Below are 16135 nucleotides of genomic sequence, written 5' to 3'. Positions count from 1 at the left end.
ATTATATTTTCAAGTAATACAGTGCAGAGGAAGTGGCATATAGGTAATGGTGTTACATACATTATCAGGCACATCACATAACCTGTAATTAGATGAGTTGGAGCAAGGGCCCCATAGTAGGTTTGCTTTCAATTGACTGGGGTATACTCCAGGGGGAAAACAATATTAAAAGCAAATGGGGTGGGTGGAGGAGGAACACAATATAACAATTCATACAATGTAGTTTGTATCCATGAGTGGAGAAAAGAGCCACTATTGATGTACCTAACCCTAGCCTTCATTTACCATATTTGTTAAATAGGTTATTTAATCTATCAGGCAGGGTGAATGTGAAGAGACATAATATGCCCACATGTTTAATATACTAGAATTCTAACACAAATTAATGACAAAACAGCAGTTGCAATCCTGGACATATATATTGTTGAATAGGCTCAGAAAAACTGTCGTTGAGCTGATTAGCTATAGTTACTCAATTAACTTTTTTCGTAATTTGCTGACATAGTGCTGCTCTGGGGTGTGTGTGTGGAAATCCATGAACCAGCTTTTAAAATTTCTACTGAGGGAACCATTATTCTGGCTCTCTTTCTTTTTATGGGCCATCTTCTGACTATTACTTAGGAAGATACGTACCTCAAAGCTCACCTGCCCAGTTGCTTCCAGTTCTTGAATCTGGTTTCTTTCACCCATTATTCTTCAGAGGTTTTTTCCCCATCTGCTGCTGAAGAGGCAAGCAGTTTGAAGTTTCAGTTTTTCATACTGAAAGATGGCTTGTCTCTTCCTGTAATGGAAACCGACCATTTCACATTTTCTTTAATTATTTTTATTACAGGTTTAGGGACCACTCAAAATGCACAAGGGATCAGATTTAGAGAACAACTGAAGAAGTATTTGTTGTTTGGCTTTTCACAGTGTAGTTGTGAAAACAACATGTAAAAGGCAGTGCAATTTTTTTCTTAAAGAGAGGATGAATGCAGATGTGTGATGCTTTACCTCTTTTTTTAATATATAAACTGTAGAATCTCTGTCTCAATGGACTGATGTAATGTACAGAGTATAATGTATGCTTTTCCATCATTTTCTCAGGGGTGGGAAATGGCCAAGCTTTGCAAATAAATCCAGCCAACTGTTGGGAAGTATTCCAAGGTGTCTCTCTGTGTGGAAATCAGATGATATGCACACACTAACATATGCTTTAAATATGGACTAATTAAATTCCTTTAGAACCCATCATTTCAATTAAATTTAATTTTCATTGTTTGCTCTGTGACATAAGCTGGGCCACTGAAGTCTCTTTCTGTGTTCCCACATGATTGAGCTGGCTTTGTTAAATAGATCCTGAAAAGCAATCTAATTTTTCATGCTTAATAGTAAGAAACACCCCCAAACACCCATGTTTACCCCCCAATCTTAAACGCATGGCGGGTATCGGGTCCTGTTGATCTCTACAGGGATTTTTTTCCACATAATAAGATCAGGGTGTTAGAAGATTTGTTATTTCCCTGGGTAACTGGCTCATTTTGAACTGCACAAGTACAGCTGCAGTGTCAGTGTTAGCTTTAAAACCCATGAGGCAAAGATCTGGAATATATTCCTTTTCCCAAAGACTTAATCCCCTTGACGAGGCTCTTGCAAGTTCCATGATGTGGTGGCTGGTTTTTTATACAATGGCAATCTACCACAGCCGGGTTCCAACTCAGAATTTCCAAAGTTTAGAGTGCAAAAGCAGGTTTACACAGAATCATTGAGTAGAAAGTGTGTCCTTGCAAAGGCATAGATGTAACCATTCTTTTTGCTGTGTGTGGAAAATCAGAGGTGATATGAAGGTTATGTACATACACCTGCTGACTCCATTCACTATTTTCTAGTCTTTCCACCTGTTTTCAAAGGTGGTCATCTGCCATTGCCCAAGCAGCCACTCAGTTGCACTGGGCAATGGCAGATCTCAGGGAGTATGTGCAGAAAGGATGTAGCAACCTTGCTATCCCTGAACTCAAGTACCTGAGGTGACTGCTTCAGTGAGACTAACACTAAAACTGGCTTTGTCTCCCTTTCCTCAAATACCTGGCTGCTGGGTCCTAGTATTGGCCACCTGCGACAACTGCTTCACTGTTCTTAATGATTTATCATCACCAGTGTGGTGGTGAGCCTAAAGTAAAATCTCAGTACCCTTCTTTATAAACCACAGAAGCCTGATATGCAGTTTTAGTGTTAGCCTCACTGAGGCAGTCACCTCAGGTACTTGAGTTCAGGGACAGCAAAGTTACTACATCCTTTCCGCACATACTCCCTGAAAAATCCTCTCCCATTCGGGAATCTGCCATTGCCCAGTGCAACTGAGTGGCTGCTTGGGCAATGTCAGACGGCCACCTCAGAGCTGGGCCCACCATTCAGAGTGAGATGGCCCCCTGAGAAGGCAGATTCCTGCTCTCATCAAAGATTGGTTATTTTACATGTTTTTTATGTTTACTGTTGGGTGTTGGTGGGCTTTCAGCTTCAGGTGCCACAGAGTTAGCCCAGAGTATTATACATCTTGACAGGTGTGTGTAGAGGGGAGAGAGGGATGAGGTAAAAAGATCACAGGGAACTTGGATGACTATAGGAACTGCAGGCCTTTTACGTGCATGAAACAAGGGAGCCATATCTGCGGTCCTCCAGCACAATGCTAAATTTACGTATTAATTGCTACATAAAGATGTCGGTAATGTTTGGGCTCCTGTCCATGGACCTCATTGTGGTTGGGCAGGAGTATGAAAGGGGCTCTTTATAAAAGCTATGTAGCCTTTCAGAGCCATAAGTGAGTGAGCATCCTGTTGTCATGGCAGCAAAGCCTCACTTGACAGGAAGCCCAGAAAGTCTCCCGAGAACAGAGGGAGGAGTCACAGGATTGGGTTGGTGTAGGGCAGGAGTGGACAAAGTAAGGGGGCCTGTTTTCATCTTCTAGGAGATAAGGTTGAGGAACAGCCAAAACTGGGTGTGGGTACATCCCTTCCCTCCACTTTTGAGGCTACTAAGTGGAGTCTGGGATCATTAAAGCTGGAACTGAAACAGAGGCTTCCTCCACCACCACCCCTGCTAGTAGAGACCTTAGGAACTACAGTGCATCAACCCCAATTCTGACACAAAAGCAGCTCCCCTGCTGTGGTCATAAGGCCCCTTAGGGTTCTTCATCATGGGGGTGGTGGGAAATGTTAGGGGTTGTCTGTAGGATTGTGAAACTGCCACTGTTAATTGCTATTCACAGACGAGGACAGTACCTTGTGTAGCTAAATTGTGAGAGTAAATGGGTCTGACATTCCTTTTTGGGAATTGAATGAGAAAGGAGGCAGATGGGGAAAGACTAATTCCCTATCTTTATCGAGGCCAAATTTATGATTAGGTAAAGTGAGATGGCTATCTCAGATTAGCAGATTGTGAGAGTCATGAAATAAAATTATTTAATAACAACAATAATTATTATTTTTATTTCTATTAGGGAAGAGGAAAGGCCTTTGTTCATTCATTCATGCCTCATTTGCCAAAATAACATGGCTGGTTTTATGTTTAGCATACCTTTATATGGGTTGATTAAGGGTACTGTTTGCCACTCTGCCTCAAGCAGCAAAATATCCTGGGCTATCCCTCTCTTAAAAGTACTGCATGGAGAAGCCAGTTGCTTCATATGTGATTTGGGTGGCAGTTAGCTGATAGTGAAGTTAAAAAAAATGTAATGAGCAAGAGTTTATAGGGGTTGCTTAGGAACACACAGTAAAGCTCTCTCTTTCCCCCAGGGAAAAAAACTTGTCTTTAAAAAATAACACGAAAGAAATGAATCCTGGCAGGCTTGTTCTCCTAATATCTTCTTTCTTAGCAGATGCGGATCAAGAAAACGTAATAAATGTTTTAAATAGAAAAGAACCGCTTGTGGCTCCTGCTGAACGTCGGTTTAAACATCTCTTCCCAGCTAATCTGTTTTCCTTTCAGAACTAGTGTTGAATGATAAAGGAGTAAGCTGAATGGTAGAATTTCAGACTGACCATTTCAAACTCGATATTATGCAAATGATGTACATTTATACCCATCACCGGGTGTAGCGAGGCAGTCCTGCAGGCAGCAGACATTGTGGGGCTGGCAGCAGCAGTGAGGTGTTGGAGGGGGAGAACTGCATGTGGCATACAGCCTGTCCTGTGTCCCCTTGGCTAGTTTCAAATATAGTAGATAATACTGTGCCACCAGGGCTGAAGCAAGGTTCATTTGCCAGGCTGGTAGATATATCTGCCACCTTGTCCTTTCTTTTAGGCAGCAAAATGTCTGCTGCTGTCCTTGCCATGCCTTTGGGTGCTTCTTTTTGTAAAAAGTTCCCCACATATATTAAAGTAATGAGAGAGGGAGAGGGAGTGGGAGGGAGTTATGTATATATATTCTGATTGATGTATATGCGTATCACATTCATGGAGAGTTTTCAAAAGCAACAGCAACATGGAGGAGCATCAGAAAAGGTGGTCACCTGCTCTCTAAAGAGGTACAGTCTAGGATTCTACTTCATTCTCTGTAAGGTATAGATAGTCTCTTGAGCACTTCCAACAGGCTATCACCTTGTCTTAAAATGGTATATTAAGAGCATTGCACCTACTCATGTCAGTAGTATATGTGTGATCTCTGTATGGCAGAAAAAATGTTAGTCTGTCTCACCATCTTTTCTACCTGTAACAATGAATGGATGAATGCTTCCCAGCATGCTGTTTTTTTGTCAGCATTCATAGCCAAATTATTTAGCTGTTTTCTGTTATTTTTTTTCCCAACCAGGTTGTAATGAGAATGAGGCAGACCATCTGGACAGAGACCAGCAGCCTTATCCCCCATCTCAGAAGACTAAGCGCATGCGTACTTCATTTAAGCACCACCAGCTCCGTACCATGAAGTCCTACTTTGCCATTAACCACAACCCAGATGCCAAGGACCTCAAGCAGCTTGCCCAGAAGACAGGCCTAACTAAGAGAGTTCTGCAGGTAAGGACGGTCAATTACAAATCTCCTGAACCCTTTACCCTTTCTTAAGAAAACCACACTCCTTCAGGTTCCCCTGTACTAATTTAATACAGCTGTGTCATTCAGTGAATACCTAAATGGTTATGTTCAACACTGATACGCTCAAATTGTATGATCCAAATACACTGAGGGAATCCTTATGCAAGGCTACAGCTTCCAGGCCTAAAGGACCATCCAATCCTTCATAGGAATGCTTTTCTGTTCTGATAAGGGCAGGAGAACTGTAGCTTCAGCATAGCTTCCCTTTTAATTAAATTGTTAACTAATAGTTTTTATTTACTACAGATGCACTGTAACACTGAGGAATCTAGATAGTGATCCCCCTCCCTACTAGTATGTGGTATGTGGTCATGATTTAAGTTTTCCATTTTTATTAGCCAAACATAACCTTAGAGGCCTCTCTATTAATACAAAGTTAGGGCAGCCGTACATGGTCAGCAACAAACATGATATGTCTTTTGCTGGACTGTACTACTTTAGAATAAAATGCCTCAGGAGACTCCTTGTGTAGCTATACAAAGTTAAATTGAGGGAGGATGATCTAGCCTGGTCTTCTCATTTTGATACATCATGGGTTTAATTTTGCAATGCATGAAGGGTTTTTTGCTTTACATTGGGAACATCCAGACTTGATTCCTCCCATTTAAATTCTGAAGTAATACACTCCAGAAACAGAACTGTTGAATCTGTAGGTAAAAATCATGTTTAATCTGTCATGTTTAACACAGTTGTCCAGTTTCATACAAAAATACTCCATTGTTTTGGATCATGTAGTAAATTGGGGGGCTTGAATCATTCTCTATAGGCTGATATATCTCAGATCTGACCTTTGAACAATACAATTGAAATAAATGATCACCATGTAAAAAAGAACGTAAAAGAGAACTGATGGTGATTTGTTTAAAAAGCCAATGAATACAAGATTCTGTCCTCAGATACCAAGAGAGTCAGGCATTTAAATTATCCATAACTTCCCATACACCAGCTCTATGGAAGCAGCAAAGATGCATAGTAGAGGTTTAAATGAAATTTTGCAAACAGAGAGTAGTGACTTCATTACCATGTTAATAATTCACATACAAATAATGTGAGAAAAGTCTTACATTTATTGGGATGTGGAGTTTTTTCTTCTCCATTTACTCTCCAATTTTCAAAACTGTTGTGTAAATTTACTACCCTAAGCAGAAAATTCAGCCTGCCCACATTTTACCTAAGTGTTGTGGCAAAAATGAAAGAAAATCAAAAGCAACCTGATTGTCTTATAAAATAATGATAATAAATTTGCTAGAATGAATGGGTGAAAAAAATTCTTTAGGCTATGTGTCACTATGTGCTAGAAAAATGAATTGATCAGAAACTATAAAACAGAACAAAACATAAATGAAAGAAAAATGATGTAAATGGTGTATGTAGATCAATGGTATTCAAGCTAGATTATGGGGAACTCTGGGGTTTCTTAGAGACTTCCTAGGGGTCTACATGGACAAGACCAATAATAGTCAACAAGCTTTCTTGAAAGACTTCTTGTCCATCCCTTTCTTTCTAACCTGTAGGAAAATTTTGCATTTGTTTCTTTATTCGAGGGTCTGTTATCATCATGTTCAAATTTCAGAGGACCCACCCTTCCTATACATGCTACAATTAAAAGTCAGGAGATCATAGATGACTAAATTCAGGGAACAAGTGGGTGAGTTTAATTAAGGCCCCCTTTATCTTTCCCATTTAATTTGAGTGTGGAATTCTTAGTTCAGGTGAGCAACCAAGTAGCTTAATAGGTCCAGTCAGTAGCCTGTGTGAATTGATTTTGCCCTAGGATGTTTTACAACATGCAGGGATTGCACAGCAGGCCTGTAAATGTTCCTCAAAAGACAAGGTGGTGTTGAAAGAACTCCCTGGTAGAAAGTCTGACAACTCCTGGATTGGGTGTTTTGCCGAAGCTCCTCCAAATCCCATAAGTAAACTAACAACTTTAAAATGCGTCAAAATAGAAAGAAGAAGGGAGGGACTGAGGGAGAGAGAGAGAAAGAGAGATTGAGAGAGAGAGAGAGAGAGAGAGAGAGGGATCAGTCAAAAACAAACATTGGTAAAAACATCAATTGGGATTGGTTTGCAGGTTTGGTTCCAAAACGCAAGAGCCAAATTCAGAAGGAACCTTTTGCGGCAGGAGAATGGGGGTGTTGATAAAGCTGATGGCACGTCGCTTCCGGCACCGCCCTCAGCAGACAGCGGCGCTCTCACTCCACCCGGCACTGCGACCACTTTAACAGACCTGACCAATCCCACTATCACTGTAGTGTCATCAGTGACCTCTAACTTGGACAGCCACGATTCCGGGAGCCCCTCACAAACTACCTTAACAAATCTTTTCTAACATTTGACTTTACAAAAAAATATTCGTACTCTTTTCTTCTTATTCTTACTTTTCTTGTTTGTCCATTATATTATTATTATTATTATTAATATTATTTGCAAGACTTTTCTTTTTTTAAAAAAAAAACACACACACAAACAAACCCACAAAATATTTGGGAAAACCAGCTTGGTGTGTAGCATCTGCAACTGCTTGGCAAATGAGTTTGCAGTAATGGCATTTTATTATAAAGCTACAGGTGTCTTCAGGATTTTTAAAAAATCACTGCCCAGCTAAAGGGAAAGTTTTGAATAATTTTATTAAGTGCCTCTTAAAATTGTATGTTCCTTATTTCCAGAATCTGGGGATGGTGGGAATTGGTTATCATGAAATTCAGAAAACTATGTTTCCAAGTAAAACTGCAGTTTGTTATCCTCAAATCATTGGCACCTCAATCTTAAAGAACATATTTCTGTGAGAAGATCCCACTGAGCAGAACTGGCCAAGACATTTTAATACCTGAGTAGAAAAATCTTAATGTTGCCCCACTGAGAGCCATATAGACATTTTCAGCACTTCAGAATCTCCCATTTGAAGCAATAGCATTCTTCTGCCACATTAAAGTTCTAATACTGCGACATAATTTCTGTCTCTGTAAATTAGATTACAGCTGGCTGAATAGCTCAGTGAGTAACGCATCTGGCTGTGGAGACAGAGGTTGAGAGTTCACTTCTCCTCTGTGCATCCCACAAGTTTGTGTGGCTTTGGGCAAACTTCATAGTCCTAGGATATCCCCGGAAGAAGAGAATGGTAAACCACTTCTGAATACTCCCTACCTAGAGAATTTTGAAAAGGGTGGCCACAAGTCAGAATTGACTTGATGGCATACAGTTATTAAATTAGATTACACTTGCAGCCTTAAAAGCTGCCTCTAAATCATTGCAAGAGGAGCACTCAGGTAACTCCTGTAATAAAAATTGTAGGTCTGTGTGCCTGTCATGGCAATGTGTATGTCTGAGAGCTATCCTGCCTTCTTCTTTAGTCCATGGTGGCTCTCTCATTTTGTGACTTGTTTTGCAGCCCACAGAACCTTCCGGGTTTGCCCCCATGTTGTGGGTCTGATTGGGACTGGCTTGTAAAACTGGCAGCTCTTTCTTTTGGCAGCAGCTCTTTGACTGATGTAACATTCTCAGGAAGCCCCACAGGTTGAAGGGAAAAATAGACACCCCAAATCTGGACAAGACATTGGCCGTATATAGCTTCTCATTGACAAGAGCTGTCTAGAGATCCAAACTATCACAGGGAAAGTTCTCACTCCATCTCCTAACTGTTTAGACCAGTGGTTCTTAACCTTTGTTACTTGGATGCTTTTGAACTGCAACTCCCAGAAACCCCAGTCAGGACAGCTGGTGGTGAAGGCTTCTGGGAGTTGCAGTCCAAAACTCCTGAGTAACCCAAGGTTAAAAACCAGTGGTTTAGACAAATTGTTTTATGAAGCATCCGGAGCAAATGCGGCATAAAGCAGTATTCTGCATCATTACTTCCGAAACCACAGGAATGCCAAGAATCCTAGAGGTGGGTGTTACTCACCTGTAGACCAAATAGATGTATTGGATTCAGGAGGAAGGCTATCTGTTGCACCATGATGTTAGATATTCCCTCTTCTGGCCTAATGCAGCCATCTCTTGGGATTGCCCACTTTTAATGGATGTGATTTGTGGCCATTTTAAATCAGTGCCAGTATTTAACTCTTGAAATATTATATATAAAGGATGACATAAGTGTCAGACTTCAAGTTCTCATTTCACTGTTGGGATATTTTAGTTTTCTTCCTTCCTTTTATTTTCTCTGTGTAAAAAAACAACAACAACCCCAAATGGCTTTTATTCATGGAAAGTGGTAGCTGTTTGGAACTGAGTTTTGCATAGTAGGGCTAAGGAACAGAAGGAGAACTTGTGCCCTGAATGTGGTGAGTCCAAATTTAAAGCGTTGAAACATCTGTTCTGTGCATATCAGCAAAGCCTTCAAAATTGCTTTAGAGAGATTGTTGTTCCATGACAACATGTGTATCCCCTACTCTAATACATCCATGCTAGATCCAAATTCTCTTCTCCTAGGCACATGTATAGAGGAATAATTCCCATTCAGCTGTAGGAGACTCTAAATATGTATGAGATCTAGGTTTGCTCATTTACCGATTTTCACCAGAATTCATAATAAATGATAGGTACACTTCAGATTAAATCCAACACTGAAATCCCACTGATTTCAGTGGGAGAGCTAAATGTGTCCCTCTCTTTCCTACAGAAATAAGAGTCTTCAAATTGCTGAACTTTGGTTGGATCATACCTAATGTGTTTAGAATTGGGGTGCCAGTGACTAAAACTTTCCCATTTTAGCTGTCTGAGGATAAGATTGGTTCACACCAAGCTCCAATAATATTAAAATGGCTTTGGGTTAGTTCCATTGAAACAAATGGGGCTAACTCTGGTTAAGTAGCTTGGGGACTGCAGAAAAATAACTGAAGTTATTTGAGGAGTGTCATTTTCTCCCCATTAAAAAGCGCAAACCATCATGTATGAAATGCTTTTAGATCTTAGTGAAACTGGCTGGAGCTTATCTGGTGGAGTGTGGTAGAAGTCCCTTGCAAAATCATAAACAATTCTGGCTTTAAAATATGAGTGTCCACAATTAAAGCAATTTTACTATTTTAAATAATTATCAGGGGAAAGATGGAAATAAGCAAAATATAATTTTTTAAGATGTCCAAAAGCTGATCCTAGAATCTTTTATCCGTTGCTATTTTGAGCATGCTTCAGATTTTCTTGCCCATGGGAATGGTGTCAAGCATTTTAATATATTAATGTCAAAAGGCACAATCTAGCAAATATAAATTGCAGCCAAGGCTTCAGTCATATGCTTACATATTGGTCAATCTGCTTTAACTCAGTACAGCTTACTTCTAAATAAGCATTCAGCTGAATGGATTGGAAGTCCTGTTAAAATCAATGGAACATTATCTAATTGTGTTTAAGTTCCAGTCTATAAGTTTCAGTGGGATGATGATTATAATAAATTTTGCTGAATAGTGCCCTTTGCAAATCTTGTTTGTGTGTGCACATGTGTGTTTGTGTGTTAACACACCAACATGTACACAGACAGATGTGCTATTTACAATCAACACATAGCTGGGTATGCCGAAGCCCATTTATGTCAAAGGGTTGAAACCTACAATCCTACACCTTCTTACTGAGGAGTAAGGCCCGCTGAGCACAGTGGGACTTAATTCTGCAATGTATGTATAATGTTGTTTTTGGCTGAGGCCTTCTGTATTTTATTTTATTTTAAATTTAATTTTTTTGCAACAACAATGTATAAAAAGAGAAATACATTAGAAAATGCCCTATGAAAATAGGAATTTAAACCTGAAAAGCTCTGGGCTAAATTCAATATTTGTCCCAGCTAGAGTATATCCACTGAAATCAATGAGACATATGTAAATGCTAACTAACAGTCAGTCCCATTCATTTTAGTATGTATTCTATAGTTAAGATTAGTGCTGGGTTTAACCCTTCTAAGCTGCCAAACTCAGATGCCTTGTGGATGCATTGCTGATTTGAAATACCTTTCCTAGTTTACATTTGCAAGTTTATTTTTATTTTTATTTAAGCTAAAAGTCTGAATGGTCTGGGCAGTGGTGAATGTTCATTTGTATCCATTATTCTGATTAAAAAAAATTAGACACGGGAGACTGTCAAGATCTTGGTTTAAGCGGATTGTGAAGAATAACTTTTGCACAAATAATTTTCATTTTAGGCCCTCCCACTCACTTCCCTTCTAACGCATCTCTGTTTTTATTTTAGATTTTATTATTTGTTATTAGAATTGACTGTCTCAATGGAATTTCCTCTTTTTTCCCCTGGTCTCTATTAATGTGTGGATACATATTGACAGTTCACTGCCCGCATTAAAGTGCATTATTGTAACTTTTGCTCAGGGTTTTTAGAAAATTAGCACAGAAAAGTAGCTTATTTTTTAAGAAAAAAAATCAATGGAAGAGATGTTAACACTGTAAACAGAGAAAAAAAGTGTGTCTTTGTCATTATATATTTAGTAAGTGTGGTCATCATTAAGAATGATGAAGGCTTTTGACCTAAAGCACATTTAGACTGAAGTAAGTTCAATTGATGAGTGGAATTTACTTCCAAGTTCATACATTTAGGATTGAGGTGCCAACCTTGGACTTTTCCCTGTTTCTATAACCTTATGGGCATTTACCACTAACCAGACCAAACAACCTTGGAAAGGCTGAGATCTTTATTACTACACTTTTACAGGTACAAAAATATTGATACATATAAATTTTGTTCTTTGACAGAACAACTATATGGTACTATAGATCTACTTTATTAAGTAGACTAATTATAACTCAGTTCTACAATGTGCCTTATGCTATAACTTTGGAGTAAGCTTGTGGAAAAAAAATCAGGATATATATGTGTTGTTTGTTAAATTAACTGTTTTAAGCCCTTTTGACACCTCACTAGTTTTGTACTGTTTTACCTCTTATTTCTGAAACTCTTTTTATGGTGTATCCTGGTAGAGGGGACAAACATGTCATAGAAAGCAGTTGTGCACTCTTTCGGATATAGTTGATCAATAATCTTATATATTGAGCTTCGTGTTTATAGTACAGTTAAGTGGTCTAGAAAACTTGTCCATGTTTCTTTGTTTTATTGAGAAATGCATTGTATAGAAACTATTTCCCCTAAATATTTATGGACCAAACAATTGTGATATATCCTATTAAATTTGTGTGAATAAACCATTTCGAATTGAAGGAGTTTTATTTACCATCCATTTTTTCTTTTTAAAAATTGGAGTCTTAACCGTGGCAGTGTGTTGTGTTCTTTTTACTATGTGTGAGAGTGTGTGGTGGTGGATATGTTAATGGGAGTGTTATCACAATTACAAAATAGGTTTATTTCTAGTTTTTGCTTCATATTACATATACATGATGCAGTTTCAGATTTCTATTTTTTTTAATGAAATGTAATGCCCCACTGATTTGTTACCACAACCCTGTCATAGGTTGCAATGCTGAATACTATGGCTCTGATCCAGTGAAGATTAGTTGCACCTTAAGTCACACTGAAAGAAATTGGGCAAGGTAGTTGTGACTAACATTTGCATCCCATTGAAAGCAAGTGCAACTAACTTTAGGTGGATCAGAGCCAATTATTTGGAAGTTTGTGTTTCACTGAAAGTCAATGGGAGCTATTTCCAAATCATATGGGATACAATCCAAAAAGTTAGTCAAAACTGAGTCTCATTGAAACAAATGAGACTTAACTTAGTAACAGCTCAGTTCCATCCCATTTCATTTAGTGGAACTTGATTACAACTGACTTTTACTGGATTGTTTCCTTTCATGTTTAGAGTCAGGATTATAGGTTTATTTCAAAAATGAAAAATACTCCAAACTCAAACCCCAGCCAATTTAGTGTGGAGGTAATTGCATGAAAAATATTAGAAATAATTATGGTGAAGTGCATCACAGTTTAGTTGTTAGGTATATTGAACACAATCTAAAAGTACAGACCCCTAAAAGCCAGGTTGCTCTGTAGTTTAATAAATTGTCACTATGATTTCTTTCAGGGAGAACAAATCTTGGGGCATTACAGCCAAACATCCCGACGTTTGAAAATTCCCTAAAGTATTAAAAGAAGGGGAAAGTTTGATCGGAAATCCACTGCAGTGAAGACAAAGACAATATTAGGTTATGATAAACCATACATTTAAAATTTATTGAGCCAAAAATAATTTTCAAAAAAAAAAAAAGACTCAATGTCATTACCTGAATGTTAACACAACATATGTTATCTGACGCTGTCTAACTAAAAACCTGAAGGCTGTGTATGACATCAGAGCAACCTGGCAGTACTACTCAGTTCAATTTAAGAAGATTCTTCCTCCTCTTCTTCTTGTTCTTCTTTTATTTAAACCCACATTTGCCAAGCAAAAATATCTGTAAAATAAGATCTAAAAACAGAGCTAATTCATCCTGCTTGCCAATGTGTATTAGTCATATATGTTCAATTGCATTTTTGTAAACTCAGAGAAGAAAATTCTCACTCCTTCAAGGTAATAGGGATCAAGATTAGTATTATTTGTTTCTGACTTTAAAAAAATTAAGCAATCTGCATGCACTTTTTCATCTGTCACCTAGAGTGTACTTTTTCTGTATGATGCATTTCGCTTTGATGTTTCTTGTACAGTAGTTTCATTAATAAACATTTTACTTGATGCAAACCTAGTTAATACAGACATAACTGTTGGAATTAATTTAATGCTTTTTAACAAAAATGATGCAACAAATGCATCTCACCCAGTGTTTTATATACCAAATGAAAGAGGCTGTTGCACAATGTAAAATGATATCCTTGGTATTTTCCCTGCTTCTCATTTCCTTATTTTCTCATTCCTCCCCAACCCCCTACACAGTTGATATAGATAAGAATTGCTATCAAGAAAGGGCACAATCCTGTTGATTTTCAGCATACATTTCTATGTAATTTTGCCTAGTGGCCTAAGAATTAAACTTTGGGAATCCCCCCACTAAAAATAGTTTTCTAGCAACCAGAGAGAAAGAGACCTTCTGCTGCTTGACTAATGTTTTTTTCCCCAGTGGCTCCTGTTTTTATTGCACTCCTGCTAGAATATTTTATCCATCATTTTAGGAAGGCTTAAGGAATACAGTATGTTATGCCGTAAGTGATGCTAGCCTAATGATCCCTACTAAGTTTACATGTTCACTATGCAATGAGGAAAATCACTTAACAGATTTAAAATAAATAAATAATCCACTCTCTTAGAATACCTGATCTCAGCATCATCCCATCCACAGCTGAATTTCAGCTACTATTGTTAAATTGTGATTACTTCTTCAGAAATGAAGGCCTTGTAATTCTTACAGGGCAATCTTTCTTGTGGAAGATTTTGTAGAATTACAATCCTCTCAAGCTGTACATCCAAAGCATGTGTTAATTTGTTTAACAGTCTTGCCAAAAAAAAGGGAAAAAAGGAAAAGCCCCTTTTCATTTAAAATTAAATTTTATTATATACAAATGAACCCTATGTAAACAATGTAACTTTGAATACGAATTGACATTAAAATATTTCACTTATGTGTGTATGCTGAGCATTTTCAATGTCTTCATAAGCTCTTTGAGTGTCTGAACAGGGGCGGGAGGTTTTACACAAAGAAAGCCATGCCTTTCATAACAACATAGCACCAAATTAGCACACACATTACTTCAGAAATGGTCTGGACATCAGAAAGGCAACAGTAGCCATTTGTAATAAAACAGTTGTTAAAGGTAGTCATTATGGACATTTATGCTGAAAGAATGTTTTCACAATGTGTAATAAATGTCCTGCTGAAAAAGTGACTACAATGAGTAGAATAAAGTGGATGAAAAGCCTGAGTACATATTGCCAAATGTCTATACTTTTTTTTTTTAATGCGTGAAACAAATTCAGACTGTTACTGCTGAATAAACGTTAAATCCTTGGATTCTAAGTCCTTTGGGCAGTTACCTTTTTTTTGCTTATGTTATCCTGTAAATTACTATGTATATAACTGACACTATATCTAGACCAAGGCAGGGAGTCATCAAGGTGTTTAGATGTTGTTGGACTTCAAGTCTCACAATTCCTGATTTTTGGCTACACTGGCTGAGGCTAATGAGAGTTTGAGCCCAAAGCCTCAGCCCTGATACAGATGTTATTGGCTTTTATCCAGCATGATATAAGCACAAGACACATTGTGCTAGCAGTTGCAGAATTAGGGGATGGGTGCACAGCCAAGTCCACAAGGGGTTATGTGACTGATTGCATAGTCTTCTGGGTAACCTCTTGCATGATGGCTTGTACAACATTACAAAATAGTGCAACTATAGTAAACAGATAGTCACTCCATTGGCATTATGTTGGATATAAGGCAACAACTCCATCTCTAACAGATATGTGGGGTCTTGATTTCTGTTTATCTTAGTATATTTTTAAAAGAAGCAGTAATGTTCCTGCTGCTTTCTCAAATGCTTTCCTGGTAGTGCTCCTCAGAATGCCAAACTTTCTCAACCACTTATCAAGGCATTTTTTTTCAAATCAGAAAAACATCAATGCTCTTGACAAAAACATTGTATCCACTGCTACTAACCTTCTCCTCCAACATGCAGCCAGAAGTGAATCTTGGTTGCATTAAAAGGGTGAGCTCTCAGCTAACCCTGAGGAATGGTGGAACCTAACCAGCTAGTACAAAGGAAGCTGAAGCATGTAGGGGACTCATGGGGGCATCTATGGTGTCAGCAACATTCTGAGTAGCAATACAAGAAGCATGAGAGGCTGAATGTCTTAACATCTTTAAAAAAGTAACATTTAAATTTCTTTCAGTGCCCCAAGAGGATGCTATGACTGGGTCAGTGAAGACTATTAATATGACACCTAGGTCCAAATGCACAATACTCCCCAGAAAGATGGACTGGATTTTACAAAGTGGGAACAGGACAGGTGTCAGCAGGGTGGGGTGAGGGACCCAGCAGTTGCCAAAGAGTCCTAAGCTGATGTCCACCTTGACTTGTCCAGTCCCACTTGTGAATTGAGTGTTCACTCTAAAATAAGCTCCAGAGACTCCTCTGCAACATTAAAGAAATCTGTTATAGCCAAGGGCATGCCTCCTTAGCCAACTTGAAAATGT

At 38.4% G+C, this 16135-nt stretch overlaps 1 protein-coding gene across 2 annotated transcripts in view; it reads left to right on the top strand.

Moving 5' to 3' along the window:
* The window catches only part of LHX9 (LIM homeobox 9), a 49391-nt gene extending 34432 nt beyond the window's left edge, over nt 1–14959 (top strand). The window contains exons 4-5 of one of the 2 annotated variants that reach the window (XM_072998072.2): nt 4786–4988; nt 13036–14959. In XM_072998072.2, the coding sequence (XP_072854173.1) occupies nt 4786–4988; nt 13036–13092 (260 nt within the window). In that variant the 3' untranslated portion in view covers nt 13093–14959. Of the gene's footprint in view, nt 1–4785; nt 4989–7140; nt 12218–13035 lie in introns of those variants that run through there. The other variant, XM_072998069.2, reaches the window with a different exon arrangement.
* The last annotated feature ends 1176 nt before the right edge of the window (nt 14960–16135 follow it).

The sequence above is a fragment of the Pogona vitticeps genome, chromosome 4 (genome assembly GCF_051106095.1).
Source record: "Pogona vitticeps strain Pit_001003342236 chromosome 4, PviZW2.1, whole genome shotgun sequence".
Lineage (NCBI taxonomy): Eukaryota > Metazoa > Chordata > Lepidosauria > Squamata > Agamidae > Pogona > Pogona vitticeps.
The sequence above is the reverse complement of the archived record's forward strand: the minus strand, read 5'-3'. Positions and strand labels throughout refer to the sequence as shown.